The sequence below is a fragment of the Lagopus muta genome, chromosome Z, assembly GCF_023343835.1.
Source record: "Lagopus muta isolate bLagMut1 chromosome Z, bLagMut1 primary, whole genome shotgun sequence".
NCBI lineage: Eukaryota > Metazoa > Chordata > Aves > Galliformes > Phasianidae > Lagopus > Lagopus muta.
Window position 1 is genome coordinate 34,302,642 of NC_064472.1, and position 23,617 is coordinate 34,326,258.

Below are 23,617 nucleotides of genomic sequence, written 5' to 3' on the forward strand. Positions count from 1 at the left end.
TACTGGAATAGGCTTCCCAAAGGCAGTGATCACAGTACAGAGCCTGCTGAAGATGAAGAAGCGTTCGAGCAACACTCTCAGAAATATGGTTTCATTTTGAGGTGGTCCTGTATGGAGCCAGGAGCTGGACTCAATGATCCTATGCACTCCTTTAAACTCAGGATATTCAGTGATTTGATGATTTCAGATCTCCCTGAGCACAACTTGAGACCATTTCCTTGTGTCTTAGCAGCTGCTACCTGAGAAGGGAGACTGATGACCACCTCACTGCAACCTTTTCAAGTAGTTGTAAAAACCAATAAGATCTCCCTCCACTCAGCCTCCTCCAGATTAAACAGCCCCAGTTCTTTTGACTGCTCCTCATAAATGCCTGATTTACTTGCCCTTCACCAGCTTTGTTGCTCTTCTCTGCACACACTCAAGCAATTCAACATCCTTCTTGTTGCGAGTGGCCAAAGACTGAAAAAACATCTGAGGTGTGGTCTCACATGTACAACAGGAAGACCATTTCTCTACTCCTGCTGGCCATACCATTTCCATTGCAGGACAGGATACCATCAACCTTCTTGGCCACCCGGGCACACTGATTAAAATAGTGCCAGAAAAACAGGAAAATGAGCTGTGCCTTGTCAACCATGATACAGTGAATGGAGCACATTAAGTCAGTAGTGAATGCAAGAGATTTGAACATAACTGAATTCAATTTATGGGTTCTCACAACCAAAGTTTGAATAACCTCTAAGAAACACTAGATTTGTAGCTAACACTAGATTGTAGATATGTAAATTTGGAGAATCAATTTGGGAAACATAAGTAGAGGAACACAAGTTACATAACAAAGAAGTACCATAGTGCTCTATCTGGGTCTGGTATTTCTGAGCAAGCCTGGAAGCAAAACTCGTCTCAGAAGACGACCTCTACTGAAAAAAAGAGGTTTCCTTCAGACTTCAAGTATCCTCAAGAAGGCAGATATCCTGAGGATTACTGTTCTGATATGACGGTTAAAATTCTATATACAAACTCCTGAAGTTCTGGCATCCTCTTGAAGATCTGGACAAAAGCAACCAAGACTGAGATGGCAAAAGGAAAAGCATTTATAAACTTTTCTGAGTTTAAGATTGAAAATTCTTGTCTCTTTGTTCCTCTTTTTAGGACAGCAGATTTAGGTATAATGCTCTATGGTGAAAGTTTGCCAACACAGCTGCTTTTATGCAGCCTCTAAGAAGTACAACTTGACTTCTTTTTAATTGCACATGCTTTTTTTTAATTTATTTTAAACTATATTGATACTTTCTCCCCTCACTATTAAAAGTGGCAAGGTTTTGTTCTTTCCAGTATGATAAAAAATTGTTGTTCAATCCATCATAGTGGATCACCATAATTTAAAAGCATTTAACCTGTACTGCATTTCCACACTGTCATTTTCTGCTCTTCACCAGGACACATACATACAAAACCAAGAGATTCAAGTGGTGAAAATCACCACAGTCATTGCTTCGTCTTCAGTAAGTTATTGAGAGGTGTTAAGATAAACCGAAAATAGCACCAGTTTCACTGTACTAAAGGTTGCATATAAGGTATATCAAGTTCTGAGAATGCCAGTAATAACACTAAATTGCTTCAACTGCTGAATGCTCAAAGCAAGTTAACTAACAGCTACTACTAGCAAACTAACATTCAGTTACCACAGAACAAACTTCATAGTTTTTAAGATGTAGCACTCAACTACACTTCTGTCAGAATAAAACAGGTAAAAACTCTGACAATGGTCCATGTACATAAAACAATTCAACTTTCTTTCATGCATATGTGAGATGCAGATGCTCATAACCCTATATTCATGTACGTGCTTGCAGTAGATCAACTGAGAAATACCTGTAGAATAAAACTCCCATCTGCCTATGAAATATCACTTTAAGACGTAGTTTGCTGGTGGTCAGGGAAGAAAGGGTATTCTACAGATAGATTAACAACTAACGGAGTCTGAGAATTCAAAAAGAAGTCCCAAAAAAAACAACAACATCAACAAAACTGACCTCTTCAGGTGTTCACATCAACTACAATGAACTTGGATCTTTTGCAGACTCCAGATTTTCCTGCACACATGCAGGCATTAATACAGCCAACAAGTAGAGAATTGCCTAAAAATAGCTCTAGCAGCCTTTCCTCTAGAATGCAAACACTGCCGTTAAATACAACATGGCAACACTTGGGATCAGTGTGGATTTTGAAATACCACATGCAAGCTATTCAGGTTTCTTTAAACAACAAAAATAGCAATAAAAATAATGTCAAACTTGGTCTTGCTGGTAAAAATATCTCATTTTCCAAATGTAAATGTTAAAAAAAAAAACAAAAAAAAAACCAAAAAAAAACCTGTAATGGCTTTTATATACCATAGATTGCTTATTTAAGTGGTACACTCAGTGAAACAGATGTCACTGCACAATATCTCTGTTCCACCCACATTCTGTTCTCCTAGTTGCCAAACAGAACTGTTTTGAGTTATTTACTGAGTGATCAGATTGAAGTATTTCTGCAAGGATCTCCACGCTACATGAAAGAAAAAAAAACAAACAACAGTACTTAAAAAACCAAAATGGAACTGCACATGATGTTCTATTGTGACTTAATTTGGTCAACATGCCTTTGCTAGCAGAGACTACCAAGGCAGACCAAAACCTTTAACAAAGGGTCAAAAAAATCTTATCTTTACAACTTGATTTTTTTTTTTTTCTTTCTTCCTGACCCTTACACTGTTTCAACTTTGTGTTTTTAGACAACTTCACTCAACCAAGGAAAATACAGAATTATCACTAAATCTTCTGTCTCAGTACCCAGAATTATTTTTTCTTGAGTAGAATATCTACATGCAACCCTAAATCCATGCCATAATATTACTTAGGTTGGAAGGGACTTTTGGAGGTGTCTGGCAGTGGGATTGTAACTTCAATTATTGGGCCAATTCACCCCACAGCACTCAGTGAAGCTTTTCAGCAATACACCACACATGCCATTCTCCACTGTAGAACATAGCTATCTGATTTTTGTTCTGTTCTTTCATGGTGTCTCGTTTTTGAACCTTTCCTCCTTCCTTCTCCCAGCCTTGTCACAGTGATCTTCGGTTGATTACAGACTGCAGTTAGGCTTCCTCAGTGAGATGGGGAAGGAGACTAACCTTGCCAGCTGAACGCTGCACAGAAAGACCAAAACAACACTAAATCAAAAACAAAACAAATTAAAACATACCTACTCTGTTCTCATCAGTGTCAAACTGTCACCAGAAATCGAGTTATAAGATTTCTCTAAACCTGTAATCTTTTAAGAACCCAAACTGCATTTGGTTAAAAGTTAGTGAAGGAAAATAGAAAACAAAATAAAATCCATATATTCTGCATTCACATTCACAGTGAACTGATATACAGGGCAAAAGAACTTTAGGGAAAGTTGCTAAGCTTGAATACTTGCAGAATTCGGGGGGGAAAAAGAAACAAACAATGAACAAACAACAAACAAATGAAAATAAACCCACAAGCACTTCAATTCTCAAACATAAGAAAGAGGCATCTAAAACATGTCTAGAGATATGCGTGCATTCTGCAGCAGAGTGAATACATATCTAGCCAGTGATGGCTAAGCAGAAAAACCTTATCTATGACCTTTTCTCATAGTAAGTACTGTCCTTGTTAAAAATGTGAAACTGTCTTCAACCTCTCAAGAAAAGTGGCACTAAAACTAGTAATGTTAACATCAAAATACATTTTAGTATTCCAAAGGTTTCTCTTCTCATCAGATTTTCACTCGTCAGTACTTGTTTGCTATTAAGCCACCTAACCCTTCAACTTTCCAGCTTTATGTTGCCTTATTTAGAACTCTGGACTTTGCTGAGCTGCTTTCAGATTACAACATAAAGTCTTAAGGATAAATAAAGCAAGCACGTTTCTTAGCAGACCACTTGCCACTTTAGCAACAGCAGAATCAATAATGGATAAGGAGGAGTATAGTTCTCAAATTTTTAATTCCCATCTAATTTCTCTGCATCTGTAATATGAATACGCTTCGAGAAAAAGCGGTGGGTACATCAAACCATGAGAGTGCTTCAGGAGTGAATGAACTTGACTTTTTTTTGAACATCAGTGTGCTTAAAGCATTTATTCAGTGCCCAACGTGGATCTATTTTTCCATCCAGTTGAAAATAACTGAGCACTTACCATGTTATTCTAGCTATTCTACGCAACCCTGCAGCAGAGAGTCCAATGCAATCGATTCGCATACTGACTAGAGTTTCAGGCCAAGTATGTATTCACATGTCCTGCAAAGCTAGTTTCTGGACAGATGATAGTGCTCTAGTTGTTGACAGCTTTTTGATATCCATAGTCCCTTCCTATTATTGCTCACATCTAACACTGACTGTGGAAGTATTTACAACACACTGTGAAAGAACACATTTATCTGGAACCAAACGAATGCAGTAGAAGAAGCACTTCATTCATTAGCGCAAATTGTTGGTGTTCACTCTTCATTTTCTCTTAAAAAACCCAAATTATGCATTTTGAGAAAGATAAAGACAAGCATGCTGATTTTCAAAAAAATTTGAACAAAGAGGAAAGTATGAAATTACAAGAAAGTGTACATGTTAAATTTGGTAAGAAAAAAATAAATATTTATTTCTTTGTTTATTTAAGAGAGAAAGTCATGTCTTTATTTGGATCAACTTTTCTGTGGTTTCAGTTCCTAAGACTAAAAACACCTGTTTGTACTGCTCAGATATCAATACTGTTCTTCAAAGTTCAGCATACAGAATCATCAGTATTCTGTCAGCCACAGGCAGGTAGCCTCTCTCATTATAGGAGCCCAGTCTCTCTGTCATTCTGTTATCTGCTTGTACACTGTTATGGGATTGTGTCTCTTCTAAAGTACTAATATGCCATTGTGAAATGAAAGAAATGAGTGAGGTGTTCCCTGACACTGAATAATTACTGGATAATAAAACCTTATCTGATGAGTAATTCTATTGTCAAATAAAACTAGACAGTTTGATTTCATTATCAAGTATTCAGTTAAGATAGTGTCTACATACATAAGTACATACGGGTTCCACTTCAAGAGTCCTTTAAATGCAGTCTGCTTTAAGAAAAGATCTTTTTAAGAGATTATGACAATTTCTGAACATTCGCTGATCACAGACTTTTTTTTTTTTCTATATGGCAAATTCTGAAGACAACCCTGCTTAGTTGAAATACTGTGAAAGGAAAACCACCCAACTAAACAGAGTACCTCTGGGTTTTGCCATTATGATCACTGCTTTTCCAGATAATTTTTTTTCATAGAATGTCACTAATTAGAATAGGATGTTGGCATACCATATGAACACCAGTAAATGAAAAACATCTCCAGAAAACATCTATAAAAATGACATTATGTATTGCTTTGAGTACAATTGCTTTTTTTTAAGAAGGAAGTGCATTAACAGCCTTTAAAAAGCCAAATCTTGTCATGAGATTCCCCACAGCTATTGTTACTGCTGAACCGAAAGGCTTAGGGAAAACAAAAACTATTATATCTCAGACCTCATCAATGTTGCAAAATGCTGAACAAAGGTTTATGTCATTCCGATGGCATTTTGTCCTGCTCTCTGTGCAATTTGGATCATTCTGGAGCTAAAAGCTATTGATTTACTAGAAAGCAGCTTCATGTTTTGTATTTTCAATCCTATTGGTCGGATTAAACAAAAAGACCTTTCAGCAAAACACAGAACTTTTTATATTACTAACTGGACTGTACTCAAGTCTGTTACAATAAAGAAGGAGTCGGCACTGATAGCAGCAGTATTACACTTATGCTCATTAAAAATCAACAAACCTTTCCTTCAGCGTCTCCTGTTGAAGCCTTCTCAACCTTGTTCCTGTTTAAAATTTTTTTCACCCATTCTTCCACTTGAACATTGAACTTCATGAAAGTCACATAGCAAAAGTATGCTGTCAGGAGCGTTAAGCTTTCCCACCACATGATTAAGTTATCCAGAAAAAAGATGATTAGCAAGATCAAGTCAACGATGTAAAAGGACACATCTCGAAAGAGTGGCCACCAAGTAAGATTCAAGATTTCTCTAGAAAATAAAGCACACATTCCAATCACGAACAGGATATTAAACACAGCAGATCCCACTATTGTCCCAATGCCGACATTGCTGTGGGATATAAACACTCCTATTAAAGAAGTGAAGAGTTCTGGGGCCGAGCCACCAGCTGCCATGAAGGTTGCCCCTGCCACATCATCAGATATGCTCAGCTTTTCAGTGATGACAGTCAAGGAAGGAACAAAGAACTCATCACAGACTATGGCTAAGGCTATGAACATGTAAATCATTCCAATAACATGCAGTATCACTGCACCCTTTCTTCGTTCTTCGAGAGAGAAAAGGTCCTCTGGGTACTCTCCCTTGGAATGCTCTTCTGTTGCATTGTCATGTTCAGCTTCATGTTTCATAGACGTAGGTGAATCTGGAGTGCCACCTTCATTCTGTTCCATGAAATCCAACAGAGTTCTTTGGTGACCATGCACCAGCTTTTGGCTATCTAGGCTGCTATCCAACACCTTGCTATGTGTTTCCATCTTGAAAAAGGCACTAATTGAAAGAGAGAAAGTACTAATGGCCACTACACTGACAAGAAGCCCTATTATCCTTATCAGTCTCAGTTTTTTCCTAACATTCTGGTGCCGTTTGCAACCAAACAGTGGTTCCTTCAGACACCACTCTTCCAAGACACTGCCAACAGTTTTTCTGCAAAGAGCCATTGTGAGTCCTGTGTGAGATGCTGAGGGAGTCAGATGGATTGTTCTTTCATAATTTTCTTCTGCTTAGAAGGTAAAGGTGCTTTAAGGGTTCTTCCATCAAGTTCTTTTATTCTTCATAGGAAGTATTTTCTTCATTCGTACTAAAAGGGGCAAATAGGTATTATTAACATTTGTAAAAGAACACATGAATAAAAGCTTTTATAGACTTGGCTAAATTTAGAATTTAAAGCAGAATATTACTGACTGCAACACAGTACCCTGCCTCATACCCTCAGGCACAGCAACAGTGTGTCTGCTTCAGCATTAACCCTGCGGATAAAAGTCTATCAGTACTCAAATCACTTTATGCCACGGCTCAGCATTAGGACTCAGCTGATGACAAAAATTCCTTGCAGAAAGGAAGAACTGTTCCCAGATGCACAACAAATGAAGAAGCTACTATTTTAATTGCTACACCAAAGGTTATCATCTTCTGTAATTACTTTCTTCCACAATCACGTAATGCCCAATTCCCAAACGCAGAGGCAGTAATGTATGAAAAAAGCAATCAAAGTGCAACAAGCATCTCATCAGGCTTCTATGCAGCTGAGGTAGTATTAATTGAAATGTTACACACATGTAGAGCAAGTCATTATAATGCGTAGGTAACACACTGAGCTGCTGGAGTAGGATCGAAATGAAGATCTGAGATACACACACCTTCTTTTACTCCTCTGCAAAATCAGCTCAAGTTTGCACAAAGAACTCAATTTGCTTCTGACCAGATCTAGGACATTAGTTTAAGCTAGATAGCACAAGAGTTTCATTCACCTTTGATTTTATCTCACACATTCAGCTATAAAAGTAGGAAGCCGAACACTTTTTGGCATTTATTTTTTAAAAGCACCCAACTTACAGATTGTGTTAAAGAAAACAATTTAAGTTCATGCCTTAAACTTAAAGGCGATGCTGAAACTTTGAGAATATGAGAAAGACTATTCATATCAGCGCAGAGTGGTGGAAGGACAATACTTTCAATACAGGAAAGAAAAAATTAAGTAATTATTATATAACAGGGACTGTGATTACCTAATTCAAAGACGACAACATAGAAATTAATTACATACATGTTATGCATAGCAAGCCACATTTTCTACAGCACGAAATATAAAACTGACTATCAATAACTTCTGATTACGATGTAAAACCAATGCGTTACACCACGTACTCAAGGCGCTTCCAGTAAAAGCTGAATTTTGAAGACTATATGAAATGCCGATTTTGTACTCTCAAAGAGAGAATTGCAACTACATAAAAGTTCCTAAGTCACGTGCAACATTTCTTCATTTTACAAACGGCACCCGCGCTAAGATGTCATAGAAACACGCTCCATCCCCAAAATACAGCACCACAGTGGAGATTTTCTATTTTCCACCTGAGAGTTGCACTCACCAGCCTGCCACACAAACACCACACAGGAAAGGCGGCAGAACGACAACATCGCTTCGTGCAACACACGTGCCACACGGGCCGATCCCCCGACCCAGCTCCCCCCTGTCCAGCCTGTCCCCGGCACCCCGCCAGCCGCTGCCCGCGCCCAGCGGAGATGCCGCACCGCCGCTCCGAACTCAGCCCAAGTTCGCCCCTCCCCGCACCGCTCCGCACCGCACAAACTTTTCTCCTCTCCTTCCGGCGAGCCGGCCCAGCCACGCTCCCCGTGCCGCAGCCGCCGAGGCACTGACCTGCCCGTCCGCGCGCGGCTGCCGGGGGCACGAGGCGCCCCGCAGCAGCCGGGTACCACCCACATGGGCGGGCGGCCCCGCCCGGGTAAGGCAGCCGCGCTCCGCCGCAGCCCAAGCCCCGCCCGCCCGCCCGAGCCCGGTGTCGCTCACTCGTGGTGCGCTGCTCGGCTCCGACGCCCGCAGGGGCTCGGGCACCCGCGGCCGCCGCTACTGCCCCTTGCCGCGCTGACTGCAGCGGGCGGCGGCTGCGGGTCCGCACCGCACCGCCCCGCACAGGCGGGGCAGGAGGCGGCCCGCTCCCGCCCAGGGCCGCCGGGGGTGTCTGAGAGCCCCGTCGCCCCCCTGACGGGTACGGGAGTGCGGGTAGCGGTAAGGGAGCGGCGGCAGGGGCTGCGCGTTTCCTTACGCCTCGGGTTGCCGGTTAACGGAGTTAAGTAATATTTGCTGCCTCCATAGGCAGTGATGAGCTTCGAGGAGAGGGGTAATTTTAAAAAGGAAATGTCTTCTCAACAGCGTCCTTTGTTCCAAATGTCTTCTGAAGGGAAATCAGGAAATGAAAGAAAAGAACATAGCGTTTTTGTTCTGACTTTAAGGAAGGAGATGTGCCCACCGATAGTTATTAATCATCAGTAATTTACTTAGAAACACAAGTGTCTTTAAACTGCTCTTCAGAACTGGCACAGAGACCGATGAACTGCGCTCCCTAGAAAACAGGGGAAGTTCAGATCCAGACCTTTCCCTTCCTTCATCTTTCAATATAGGTATATCCTCGGTAAACTCTGCTTTGTTAAGCAGTAAATTCAAGATTCAAATACAGTGGAACTGCTGCAGTGCCTCAGCATCGCTACCTTCACGTGCTAAGTGCTGCAGATCCACTAGGGCATAGAGGTGCTGCTCTGCTGAAATACCACTTGTGGTCCTACTTGATGTCTTTGTTATAGAAAGCCACGAAGCAATCTGCGGGTACAGTGAGGTAACCTAATGTGGGTAGGCCAGCCCCACAGGAAGCTGTTCACTGAATGAGCAGAGCTGGGAAATACTTCCATGTGGACGTATCTGACAAGTGCAGAGATCAGGTGAGAGCATGCAGAAGCAGTCCGCTTGCATGGGGGTGGGCAGTACAGTCTTGAAGTTGAGATCTAGGAAATGCTTGGTTGCAAGCTCACTAACATTATTCTGTTTTCAGTGATGCCCTTTTCAAGTTCTGAAGAAGTCTACTGCAAGCAGCAAGCAGATAGTACTCTTGGCTACTTTGGGCTACAGAATAACTTTGATTTTTCCAGCCTCTACTGCCTTCGTTTCTGAGCTGTGATTTCACCAGTTGGTAAACAACATAACTCTATTTGTGGGGAATACAAAGATGTGTTTTGATTAAGTGGGGGGAGGGGGGAGCAATGACTGACATTTGAAGTATCCTCACAGCTATTCTTGGGATATTGTATGAAAGATATTGGTTGTCCAAAAAAGTCTGAAGCATGTCATCTGTTTTCATCTCCATACCTGCAGTCTTCAATGCCTGGGTCTTTTAGATTACTTCAGCAATGATGGGAAACTGAAAAGTTCTAGAGAGCTGTGAGATGGTGAAAACTTGTTCACAGAAAGCGAATAGGTATCCAAGGGACAACATGGACTTGCAAGAGATACAAAACAAAACAAGGTATTTCCAGAATTTCAAAAGTTTCAAGCAATGGCAATGTCTTTTAAGTTGCCTTAGAAGACAGTTGTTGGCACAGGTGGTTTAGTTGCATTTCAGGCTGGAAGGTTCTCATTTTAGAGGCTGACAGGTAGTGGAGGATGCCTATTGATTACACACATCATTGCATCATCCTGCACCTGAAATATACAAGAACATGTGGAAACTGCTTTGACCATCCACTTAGGGACATGACATACACAATAATTCATTAAAATGCATTTATTTTATTAATAAATCCTGCATTTTATGTATGTATGTATATTTTATGTATATATATGGTCGGTGTCTATATATGCAGAACACAGATGGAATGCATCAACTGTGCTCCTACTCAGCCATGCCAAGGCTAGAGGTAAGTGTGCTTATGTGAGTTCTTGTGGTTGGTGCATTGTGGCTTGCAGTTTGTGGAAAAAAAAAAGGCCTTGAAAAAAGATGTCCAGATGTTCTTGCAGCTTTGTAGATGGCAAAAGACAGGTTAGGATATGTGTGTAGTGCCCCAGTATCCATCAGCTTCTGAAATATTAGTGAAAGCAGCTGAGTCTTGTGAATGACCACAGTGAGAGAAGAACTGCTGTAATAACATTATTTATATTATAATGAAAAGTCTTGAACTGCAGTATCCATACGTTTTTCTGTAGTTGTGGCAGTTGTGTTCCCAGTAGCAAACATTTATTGCAGTTCAAGGAAAATAAAAGCCATAACAAAAATGATGTAGTACCTAGATAGGTATCTCTTCATTAACCTGACCTGTTCTTGCCTACATTTTGCATAATAAAGATGACAGAAACAAAAAAGCGCTGTTCAATTAGTGTTAGGAACATAACTAACAATAAAATAGATTCTATATTATGCTCTCAAAATTAAATGTCAGGGCATATCCTGGCTAAATGCAGTATAATTGGGTTAGCTGAATGAACCTATCTTTGGGCTACATCTGGCTTTATGTTTCTCTTAAGTAAGAAGAGAAAAGACATCTACTAGCTAAATGCATTCTGCACTTATGCATTTGTGCCCATGACTAGGTGTTCATTTTTATATAAGCAGGACACATTAACCGGTTTTAATTTACTATGTGGGATGCACTCTCTGAAACAGTAAAGCATTCTTCTTTATTCTTTTGCAGTATTTCTTTGCTGTTTTACATCCTAGACTTGTTATGAGCAAGCACAGATGTGTCTTTTGTCCACAGGAGAGGAAAGGAAGAGAGAGCCAAATGAAAAATCCTGAATGACAACATCTCCAAGTATCACAGCAGTACCTTCTAAAGCTGGAAGATAAAGCTGATGAGGTGGTTACCATGGCTACAGAAGCGGCATATTTGAATGAAAATTGATTTTAAGCTTTTAAATGCTAATTGCATCTGTGAAAAGGTGACATTTGAAATATCTTTTTCTTCTCCCCCTCCCCTCCCCTGCTTTGCATTGTACAACGAGTGAAAGAAGAGGGTGACAAAGGTGACAACACAGAGTTAAGTTGAAACACTGATGCAGTCTTCAACACTAAAGTATGTCACACCATTTGCTTGTGTAGTAATAAAAGTAATAAGCGAACACATATATGGATCACAGTATCTGAGGAGCAAAAACTGTATCTATAACCCAAGTAATACATTTTTCATCATATTGTGAAAAATTAAACAGCCTTATTTAAATTAATCATCAGACCAATTTTTTTCTGGTAGCTCATAATAAAGAGGCTATTAAAACTTAGCATTCAGAAACTATTATAAATTCTCAGTGACGAGGAAATTTCGCAAATGCCTGAAATTAGAAGCATTTCTTATTTCATTTCATACATCAGGAAGTAAACTTGAACTTCTACACAGCGGTAGACTCAGGCCGGAGGGCAAAGGTGCTGTACAGACCAGTGTCACTGTGCAACTACTGCTAATTGCTGTCACACCACCGTCTGGCCATGCTTAGGCTTTAGTTGTAGAAGACATAGAGGGTGTAATTTACCTAGCTGTAAGCATAGGTTTAATATGATCTCAAAGCTTTTTAACTTGCAGTGGGTTGTTACATCCCACTTGTTAGCGCTTGCTTTTTGAAACACTCCTGATAGGATTACTGTGTGAAACATGATCAGTTGTAATTCAAATTTATATTTTGTTACCAAAATATATATTTTTTGTAATTCTTTGAGGGGTTTCAGATTACTTTAGGTGGGTTTTTTTTTTTTTTTTCATTTTTGTTTTTTAATATGCAGTATGAGAAATCTAGTGGTTTTGTCTATGTTCTGCTTAGTTGCAATACGCACTGTAACAACTTACAGTAAGGAGGCTAAATTTTTGATTCAGTCACTGCTAATGAACACTATGAAAAAAATGTAGAAATACATCAAAGGACAAAGGCTTTTTTTTTGTGCTGTATTTATAGAATACTAAAGTTCTTTTCTTATAACATCCAAAACAATGAGTAGGCAATCATGAATGAGTATGTTAGTCTCCATAAGGGGCAGCCTTCATAGAATCATAGTTGAAAGGGATGTGTAAGAGTCCCTTCAAGTCCATCTCCTAGGCCTGATACATCCATATCAGAGCACAACCACCACAACATGACATCTAGTGACATGACAGAAAATATACTGCATCCTTCTTGAAATCCACTTATCTAGATATATAATGCCCAGGTGATTGTTTTTACTTAAACAGTCATAGAAATTCCCAGTGAGCAGGAAATGAGGCTCTATGACTCTCTCCTTCAGATTCCTTTCTCTTTCAGACATGCTAATTTTCTCCTATGACATTCCATGTATGTTAGTGCCATTATTTAACCTCAGCAAGGAGGTGTGGAGTCAAAGGGAAAGCTTACTTCATTACAACCTGTGGCCTACCGGGCTCATTCATGAGAAAAAACCCCTGTGAGCTGGCAATTCAAGCAGCCTTAGGATTGCTTGCTGGTTTGGTGGATGAGCTCCAGTATTGCTGCCAACTTCTCAGTAATGTCATGGATCTTGCTGCCTCAGCATGAGATCTCCTGCTCCTTGTGTTTTGAAAGACACAGGAGTGCCTCAGCGCCTTCCCAGAAGGATGGGAAAGAAAACTGGGAAAAAAACAAAGCAGGACTCATGGGCTGAGATGAAAACTAATTAGTAAGACAAAAAATAATAGAAAAATAATAGTAATTGTAATAGATATATACAAAACAAGTGATGTACATTGCAATTGCTCGTCACCCACTGACTTATGCTCAGCCACTGTCCAAGCAGCATCTCTCTGCCAGGTGAACTCCCTCCAGTTTTACTGTTCAGAATGTTGAATGTGGCATGGAATATTCTTTCAGTCAGTGGAGTCAGCTTGCTGGTTCTGTCCTTTCCTTGCTCCTTGTGCCTCCTCAGTCCTAGAAGCTGAAAAACTGAAACGCCCTTGGCTCTGTGCTGCACTGCTCAGGCAACAGCTGAAGCACTGCTGTGTTATCAACATTGTTATTCTCCTAAAGCCAAAACATAGCATCATACCACACACTATGAAGAGAATCAACTCTGTTGCAGCTGAAACCAGGACAAGGTCAAGCTTGATATAAGCTATAACTGATTACTTACACAATCTATTTTTGCCCAGATCATCATCAAGGCAGAGCTGGAGGCAAATGTCTCTCACTGGCCATACCATTCTCACAAATTAAACTATCTTCTCTGCTATGCCATCATGCTGTAATTACCCTTTTGTTTCTTTTCTTCTATTCACATGTTCAACATGCTCAGATTTCTTGCATTTGATGAGTTACAGACTATTTATCTGCATCTTTGCAGTAATCTGATTCTTATGTAAACTCAGACCTTGTAGAATGTTTCAGGGAAATAAATCTAAGTTTAAAATCGTCCTTAAATAGTGAGATGTGAAATGGTGAGCATTTATGAGATAATCTACTGACTAACCCACTACACGTGTGCAAAAAAAAAAAAAAAAAAAAAAAAAAAAAAACCAAAAAAACCAAAAAAACCAAAAGCAAAACAACAACAAAAAAAAAACACCACAAAAACAACAACAAAACAGAAATAAAAATAAAATAAAATGATAGAACAGCATCTTAAGACTGAAGTCAGTGCTAGCTCCCAGATCATAAAATCGATCATAGAATCGTAGAATGATCTGTATGAAAACGACCTCAAAGATCATCTGGTTTCTACCCCCGTGCCATGGCCAGGGTCACCAACCACTAGATACTTCTGAGGAGGAGGGGAAGAGAAAGGGAAAGGGAAAGGGAAAGGGAAAGGGAAAGGGAAAGGGAAAGGGAAAGGGAAAGGGAAAGGGAAAGGGAAAGGGAAAGGGAAAGGGAAAGGGAAAGGGAAAGGAAAGGAAAAGGAAAGGAAAAGGCAAAATGAAAAGGAAAAGGAAAAGGAGAAGGAAAAGGAGAAGGAAAAGGAGAAGAAGAAGGAGAAGGAGAAGGAGAAGGAGAAGGAGAAGGAGAAGTAGAAGGAAAAGGAAAAGGAAAAGGAAAAGGAAAAGGAAAAGGGAAAAGGAAATATGTCAATTCCCTTACACACTATTTGGTCCTTCTATACACAGTACCAACTAACACTTCTTGGTTAATAGTCCAGCATGTGTGAACTCAAAACTGGATGTTCATATACAGCAGGCAAAAACATGCTGAGGCCAGAAGAACAGAGACCGCACCTGTCATTGTAGTTTTAAAATTTTTTATGGATGCAACAGAAACAAAAATATTTTAAAGAACAGATGATGTATTAGGCTCTGCATTTGGTAGTGGTCACAACTTTGATTCATGCTGTATTAAATTAAAGACTCAGATCAAAAGAGTGGTTTAAAGCAGCACTACAAAATTAGTCCCATCAACTGAAAAAAACCAGACCTTTCAAACTAATAAGAGAATCTGGAATCAAAACATGAAAGGAAAGTTAGAACTGGAGTAAATGGAAACCCTGAGAAGCTTTCTGAAGACAAGCCAATATTTTTTTAAAGAGGAAGGCTCAACCCTAGACTGTCTAAATAATTCAACTATGAACAATTTTTCTGTATTCATTACAGCTCCTTTGTGGATACTCATCCCAAGACCTAGCCAAATTTCCTGAGTTTACAAACTTGTGGTCCTTAGAATAATTCTGATCTTTTGTTGCACTGCAGTAGTTTTTAAAATATCAGACAGATGAAACATTCCAACAGAGTAGTTTGAGGAAAGCAGCATAGAATTACTTCCACAATTGAAATTCAAGAGAAAATACAATAAAGGGATCTGGAATTAACCACATTTTTGTTTTAAAATTCATCTTGATTATGATACCTTTTAATGTGTAGGCTAAGATTGGAATAAACAAATGGTAGATAATTTGGAAGATGGCTTAAATATTCAAAAAGCTCAGATGCGTTGCCAGTTAGATATTCTAAAGGTCACTGTAACATGTTCATTACATTAAGGACAATTTAAGAAGACGGAACACAATTACTTGATCTGGGGCTAGTCCAGATATGTGATCCTTAATGATGAGACTCTCTGCTCTGTGTCAGACCTGAAAGATGTTGACTTTTTGCAGCTGCCTCCAGCTGGACCACCAGCATTATTTCCTGCAGAGTCTAAAAATCTTCCTCAGAGTTCTTAATGGCTATTGCCACTTTAGGATGTCAGAAAAGCTGGGAAGGTTCTGCCTGTGCTGTTTCAAATGTATCAAAGCAAAAGGGTTTGGGACTGATCTTTGTTTTGCAAAGTATCTTACTCAAGTGACGCTTTGGTCAGGAGTGATAGAAGTGGGGAGTAAGCTTGTGTTGGACAAATAGAGGCTTGAAAGTCACTTAGGTCAGCATAGTTGTTTATGCAGTAAATCAAGAATTTGGTTTTCAAGTACTTGCAGAAGGGAGACATCTCCACTAACGTGGTCTTATGGGCTAGCAAATAGGAACTAGAAGTGTTGCTATTCATCTTTATTTTTGGTTAATACATTTTAAAAATCAAAATTAAATAAGTGCAAATGTTATGTTTATCTTCATGTAAGTATGCTACTTCCACCTCTAAAGTTTATTACCTGAAACTTTATTATGGACAGAAGGTAATGAGTTCACATAGTAAGACTTCCTGGTTTCAGGTAGGACTGAGCTGGTTTTTGTAACAGTGTGATCTGATTTTGGCATTAGGAGAGAAAGCAATATTGATAACACACTGATGTTTTAGTTGTTGCTGAGCAGTGCTGTACAGAGATCTAAACTGGCCAAAGGTATATTTCATACTACTTGACATTGTGTGGAAAAACTATAACACTGAGGGGAGTTGGTGTAAAAGACTGACGAAAATGTCCCTCCACTTACGGGAAACCAAAACATAGCATTACACCAGGCGTTATGAAGAAAATCTGCTCTGTCCTAGCTGAAACCAGGACACAAATCAACACAATGTAATACCAAACAGCCTCTCTTCTCTCCAGCAAATGTATTAGCAGAGCACAGACGCCATGAGTCTCAAATGGGAGTAGAATCAGCAAATGAGCAAGTGAACTTCTAGACTGTCCTGCACGTCTAGTATTAGGGCAGCCTTGGATGAAGCTGGGAGGAATCAAGGGAGGACAAACGGACATGCTTTGCTTCAGCCCATGCCCTGCAAAGGAGAAGCATGAAGCAGAGAGGAGCCCTGCTTCCAGGTGTTACTTGTGGGCACAGAGGAGCTAACTGGTCTGTGGGTGCTACCAAAGACATTGTGGACCACAATATAGAGTGGGATGTGGTTCTTCCCATAGAGTTCAACCTGCTGCTGTGAAGTCCTGAGGAAAGCTGTATGTTTTCAAACATCAGTGACTGCAAATTGTTGAGACTCCCAAAGCTATGGATGAATGAGTTTTCTGAGCAATAGTTCAACATCTGCAGCAGGCCTGCTCAAGACTTCCTCAGTTTTTTTATAGCACCAGCTATATCATACCTGATTTTTCCAAAGCATATTTTACTCTCCTACTGATTTATAACAGGCACTGTCAAATTCCTGTAGTTAGTCAACTTATTAAGCTTTATAACCATTTTCATTTTATCTATTAGCACCTTGTATTGTTGCTTAAATTTTCAGAAAGTAGTGGTTTTGTTTTCCTATAGCAGATATATCTTGATATAAATGTAGCTGAATTTAGGTCTCTCACAATACTTTCTTCACATCCCTTTTCCTTCTTCCTAGAGCAAAGGCATCAGATATTTTTGGTGAGCCAGTGTGACATCCTCCACCATACCCAACCATGATTTCAATCACTGTTCATTTCCATCCTGAGGATGGAATTGAATGTGATCCTTGAATGCAATCACATAGCATGTGCAGAACAACCAGGGCATCAGGCCCAGCCAGCATGGATTCATTAAAGGCATATCCAGCTTGATCAGCCTGATTTCCTTTTATGACCAGGTGACCCACCTGGTGGGTAAGGAAAAGGCTGTGTACCTAAAGTCTAGACTCTAAAGGCTTTGGCACTGTCTCCCAGAGCATTCTCCCAGAGAAGCTGGCAGCCCATGCCTTGGACAAGTGTAGTCTTCTCTGGGTAAAAAACTTGTTAGATTCCTGGGTGCAAAAATGGTGATGAATGGAGTTAAATCCAGCTGGAGACTGGTCATGAGTGGTGTTTTCCAGAGATCAGCAGTGATGCCTGTCCTGTTTAATATCCCTATTGGTGATCGGGATGAAGGGATTGAGAGCATTCAGTAAGTTTGCGGGCACATCAAACTGGGAAGAAATGTTGGTCTGCCTGAGGCTAGGAAGGCCCTACAGAGGGATCTGAACAGGCTGGATTTCTGAGGTGAGGCCAAGTGTCTGAGCTTTAACAAGAGCAAGTGCTGGGTGCTGCACTTTGCTTACAACAACCCCATGCATTGCCACAGGCCTGAGGCAGAGTGGCTGGAAAGCTGCATGGAGGAAAAGATCCAAGGACCATGAGAAAACGGAGTTTTGTGGAGAAGAGGAGGCTCAGAGAAGGTCATATCGTTCCCAACAACTCACTGAAGGGAGATTATAGAAAAGGGGTCTGTGTTACCAGGTAACTAGTGATAGGACAAGAGATAATGGCCTTAAGTTGTGCCAAAGGAGATTCAGATTGAACATTAGGATAAATTTCTTGTCAGAAGAGTGATTGAGCATTGGAGCAGGCTACCCAGGGAAGTGGTGAAGTCACTGTCTCTGGAGGTTTTCAAGAAGTGTGGAGATGTGGCCCTGAGTGACATAGTTTAGTGGACATGGTGGTGATTAGTCAATGACTGGACATGGTGAGTTTAGAGGTCTTTTCCAAAATGATTTTTGTTTCCATGATTCTGTGGTTCTCTGTCTCACACGAGATTGTATCGCTCTCTACGATTCCTTGAAGTGAGGCTGTAGCAAGATGGGGTTGGCCTATGTTCCTAGGTAACTTGATAAAATGAGCAGTAGTGGCTTCAAGTTGTGCAATGGGAGGTTCAGATGGATTTTAGAAAAAAATACATCCTCTGAAAGAGTGGTTAGGCAGTGGAACAGGCTTCTTAGGAATGTGGTTGAGTCTCTCCAGGTGTTCAAGAAACACAGAGATGTGGCCCTGAGTGACATGGTTTAGCGGGCATGGTAGTGATGAGCTGGCAGTTGCACTAGATGATCTTAGAGGTCTTTTCCAACCTTAATTATTTCATGAATCTGTGATTCTAAATATGTAAGCATATTACATCTCTGGAAACTGCAAACAGCATTGATCTTTTTCGGTGTTTCTTTTTTTTTCTCTTTTTTTTTTCCCCTCTTGGATGCAGTTTGCACATGTTTGCATAATTGCAGCAACCAAGAGATTTCACCCCCTATTTTAACAATGCTTTTTCAAGTTGTCGTCATGAAAAACCTCTGTAGTGGCAAGCCATAATTTTGTTATGCCATTTTATCATTTAGCAATGCCAGCTATTATTAAAATCTGACAACAAATACCATTTTTAGTTGGCTGCTGTAATTATTTTATGTATTTTTCCACTAACCAGCTGAATTGATTTTGTTAAGATACGTTAATTATGAAATCTACCCTCCATGTCATTTTCCCAACTTATGTCTATTATGCAGCATCCCACTGTCAGGCATTATCAGTTTTGTAGTATCTGGCAAGAAAGACTGAGGCAATATCATGTAGCACATTGTTTTCTAGCAAAGCAGTCTCTGAGGTGTTAGAAGATCAATTCCTAGTCAACTAAATTGAAGTTCTTTAACAGGCTAGACTCTTTCTGAGATTCAATTTAAGCATTTTTGTTGTCGGCTTTGCACATTTTTTCTGACACACAAGATGTATTTCTATCTATTTATTAGAAGCACAGAGACAGGAGGATAAGACCTTTTACTTTAGAAACACATACACTGTATCAGCTGTATGTCAGCCCAGGAAAAAAAGAAAGACCTTATTTGCTAACTAAGAAAAAGCAGGAAGCTTATTTTAATCTCCTGAACAAAAAACTGCATTACTCTGTGCAGAGTATAGAAATGAGTGAAAAAATGAAAATAGTTAGGGATTAATTTCAGAGAATATGTTCAACACAATACATCTTCAACCCCATCATAAGGCTGATGGCTGTTTTGATCCCTTTAAAAAGTGTTTTCCCTGCAAGATATACTGATCCAATGCTGTGTGCTCTCCAGGCCTTGTGATTAGGAAATTAGACATGTTCTTTCCATGAGTAGCACAAGCAACAATAAGGTGAGCTTGAATTTTCCTATCATACATGATATTAAATGAATTTAAAGGGAAAAAATACAAAGAAATGACAATATTTGTCAAGAATCCCATGAGAGCTGTGACATGAATTGGATAATATGAAAGTTTAGGAACAAAATTACCTTAACAATTTACAATTCCATTTTCAGCCATTAAGATGAATTGAGAACCAATCATTCCACTAAGCAATCTAGGACCGAAGGTAATGTATTATTATGTGAAATTACGGTCAGGCAGAAAATGGAGTATCTTAGCTATGTAGCCTGCAAATTATGTTTTACAAAACGATCATAGTTGGGCACCATGACCTAAAATGTTGTTTGCTACTCAGTAACTTGATTTTCTCTTATTACACTAACCATAGTAGATGAGTGATTCCAACCTGATGGAATAAGTGAATATTTCTGAGTAGTGGTAATTCTTTTCTGTGATGACACGGTGAACAAAGTAACTTTGCAGATTCTTGTGACCTTTTGTGAAAAGCAGATTTCTACATTATTCATCATAATAATATTTCAGAATAATTACAAGAGACACTACCAAGCCTTCAAATTGAAACTTACAGGCACTATAGCCATAAAAAATAATTTAGTCATGCTGTTATGCAAAGAGGGAATACTAGGTAGCTTCTTAGGAAATGACAGCAAATTATTATAACGTGTTGGTAATGGCAATAACTGCTGTTTTCATCCTCATGTATTCATACAATAGTATACTCTGTTAAGATGACATTTGATAATCTTGTAGATAAAAATTCTATATTTTATGTACTGATACAGTATTCTCACACATTCTCATTTGGTGTGATTGTTTGAAACTTTTGATGGACTTATCATTTTCACGAGTAAAAGTATGTGGTAGCCAATCTCATATTATTAAGAAAATGTAATTGTCCCTCTTGTTAAAAGCACTTTCTGTAGCTTCCTCTGAAGATTTTTAATAACTCAGTCAACTCTTTTACAGGCACACTTGTGTTTCAAGAGGGCTGGCTTTTGCTTCAACATCCAAACAGAGCCAAAGACAAACTCTAAGTTTTGGGCCTCTCAATACTACAAAGATACTGAAGCCCTGGAGAATGTCTGGAGAAGAACAACAAACATGGGAAAGGGTCTGTAGCATAGGTCTTATGGGGAGCAGCTGAGGGTGCTGGAGTTGTTCAGCCTGGAGAAGAGAAGGCTCAGGGGAGACCCTATCACCCTCTACAATGACCTGAAAGGAGGTTGCAGCAAGATAGAGGTCAGTCTCCCAGGAATCAATGACAGGGTGAGAAGTAATGGACTTAAAATGAGCATGGGGAGATTCAGCTTGAATATTAGGAAAAATTTATTCTCAGAAAGAGTGGTGAGATATTTGAATAGGCTGCCCAGCATAATAGTGGAGTCACTGTACCTGGAGATTTTCAAGAAACCTGTACATGTGGCGGTGAGTGACATGGTTTAATGGTCGTGGTGGTGATGTTTATACACTTGGACTAGATGATGCAGAGGTCTTTTCCAACATCAATGATTCTATGAAAGAAGGTAAGGATCTAACTTAGATTGCTGAATTCCAACTCTACTCTTAGGAAATAATATCACCTGAAAAATAACCTCTGTGTGAGTGGGGTGCAATGGCTAAGGATCACGTCAGGGCAGAGAAATGCTGAATTCGTCTTGCAGCATGGTCTGATATTGGCAATGCTACAACTTGAGATAAAATACCTGTTTTTCTTCTCAGTCATTCTTGATCTGAACCTCAGTTGCTGTTACTTCAGATTTATAGTGAGCTGGCAGGATTGACCTTGTTAATTACTTTAGCTACAGCCGTAGCATCACCTCATCTAGAGCAGGCTGAAATCCAGGACAGCAGCCAAGCAGTCTGTCTGTGCAAAAATAGCACTTTCAGAACTCTCTCCATATTGAGCTTTTTAGTGTACTTTACTGGTGATATTTTACATCATCCTCATCGACAGTCGTATTATTTTTGGATTTCATAGAATCTGGATAACGAGAATGCATTAATCAAATATCTTTATTCATTTTACTTCCACTGCTAGCCTCACATTACAGTTCTAGACTTTAAAAATATTGTGTTGAGCTAGAATATACTGCAGAAGAATAGCTATATTTGAAGCACAAGGAAGAGAAACCTGTAGCAGACTACCATTATCACAGCTAGGGTTTTTTGAGTGTTTTTTGTTTGTTTGTTTGTTTTTGCAATCCTTCTGTTGTCTTTATCACAAATTAAATTTGAGGCATATGATTTGGAACACATAGACATGTTTTTTCTGGAGTACCTATAACTTAGATGTAGAACGAAGATAAATTAAAAACAACCCAGTTCAGCATAACCAGTTCACTCATAGAATGGCCTGGGTTAACACATTAGTCAGTACTAATGTTTTAAAAAGGAGAAAAAAGTAACAGTAAAGCTGAGCAATAAAATATAAGAAATTTTAAACACTTTACTAAATGTCTAGCTTGGGAACTCCCAGTTGTTTAAATTTACTTAAGTTTTACTGCTGTAATAAATTTAAAATGCATAGAGATGAATGAGTTAAAAAAAACCCACAAGGTCTAATGTCTCTGTCTATGTATTCCATATGTAGGGTATAAATTTGGATCTGGTTACAGGAAATAACAAACTTGACTTTCAAAGTTTCACGTGGGGGCCAAAAAGTCAACAAGTGCTGTATGTATATTGGTGTATAGGGCCCATGGCCACTGCAAGACACCATTTCCACCTAGTGGTGTTTGGAAAAGAATAGTTTGAGAGTTCATCAGAAGATGCTGCTCTCTGCATCAGATAAACTCTAATCCCATTTTAATCTCAGAGGGCTATATTAAACAAAAGCAGAAGGTCTGGATTTTAGAAGAGATTAGCCTTGACCTCATAGAGATCAGACTGACTAAGTAATTAGGTATACTTAAATTGCCACAACAGTTCTTCTAATGATGCATTCTGAGTGGCAAACACATGAAGAAAGTAAAAATTCTATGTGCTACAAAGCAAGAGACATCAGCCACTGCATGGCTAGGTTGTGTGGAAGCTCATACAGGAAGGTTCCCTCTCCATGTCAAATACTGGGTTAAAAACCACCATATATTGCAAAGATTGGTATGAAATTTCTTTATGGATTTTTATTTTTTTTTTTTTTTTAAGGATGAAGCTTGGCACATTTTATTCTAATGTTATCTATTCAAGTGTTATCTGTCTTCCTGCAGTCAGTGTAAATCTGACACTATCATATGCTGTCAAATTCAACAGATATGGGAATCGTGCAATTCTTCCTTTCTAGTTCAGCTTTCCACTGCCAGATGATCTGTTACTGTGTAAATATGACCTTAGTCATGTAACTTCAGCCTAATGGTTGGAGTAGCTTTTTGCTTTTCTTTCCTACTAACACTATTTACACCACTTTCTGGGCACACAGTATCAACTTCAAGTTTATTAAATCCTCTGCTACTTGGGCTGTGATTTCCCCTTCGATACTGTCGTTCCTATTAGCCATTCCTTCTCTTTATCCATGTTCATGTCATCATCTTTATTACACATCCAGTTAGAATACTCATTTTATTTTTGTAAATACGTAGATTCATCTTAATGATCATGTCAGCCTCCCACAGAGAATGTTTTTTTCTGCAGGTAGCACAGGTAAATCTAAAATTAATTTGCTTCAGAACTTCAAACTTATCTTGAATTTTGGCAATCCTAATTTTATTCCTAAAAGAGAAGGCATAGCTTAATTGGCTGGCAGATCCCTGTTCTTGTCCTTGCATGTTCTCTGCTACTCTCA

General features: G+C 39.3%; 1 protein-coding gene and 1 long non-coding RNA gene across 7 annotated transcripts in view; one reads left to right on the plus strand and one right to left on the minus strand.

Moving 5' to 3' along the window:
• SLC24A2 (solute carrier family 24 member 2) overlaps window positions 1-8,872 on the minus strand; it is a 113,787-nt gene extending 104,915 nt beyond the window's left edge. Inside the window, exons 1-2 of one of the 6 annotated variants that reach the window (XM_048931677.1) lie at window positions 8,670-8,872; window positions 5,863-6,938 (exon numbers count right to left, since the gene is read on the minus strand). In XM_048931677.1, the coding sequence (XP_048787634.1) occupies window positions 5,863-6,798 (936 nt within the window). In that variant the 5' untranslated portion in view covers window positions 6,799-6,938; window positions 8,670-8,872. Of the gene's footprint in view, window positions 1-5,862; window positions 6,939-8,229; window positions 8,336-8,442; window positions 8,596-8,669 lie in introns of those variants that run through there. The other 5 variants (XM_048931682.1, XM_048931679.1, XM_048931678.1 and 2 more) reach the window with 5 other exon arrangements.
• A 600-nt stretch (window positions 8,873-9,472) lies between these two features.
• Window positions 9,473-12,269, plus strand: LOC125686992 (uncharacterized). Its single transcript, XR_007373956.1, has 5 exons — window positions 9,473-9,595; window positions 9,706-9,843; window positions 10,026-10,176; window positions 10,514-10,567; window positions 11,405-12,269. It is a non-coding gene; the product is annotated as an uncharacterized LOC125686992 (long non-coding RNA).
• The last annotated feature ends 11,348 nt before the right edge of the window (window positions 12,270-23,617 follow it).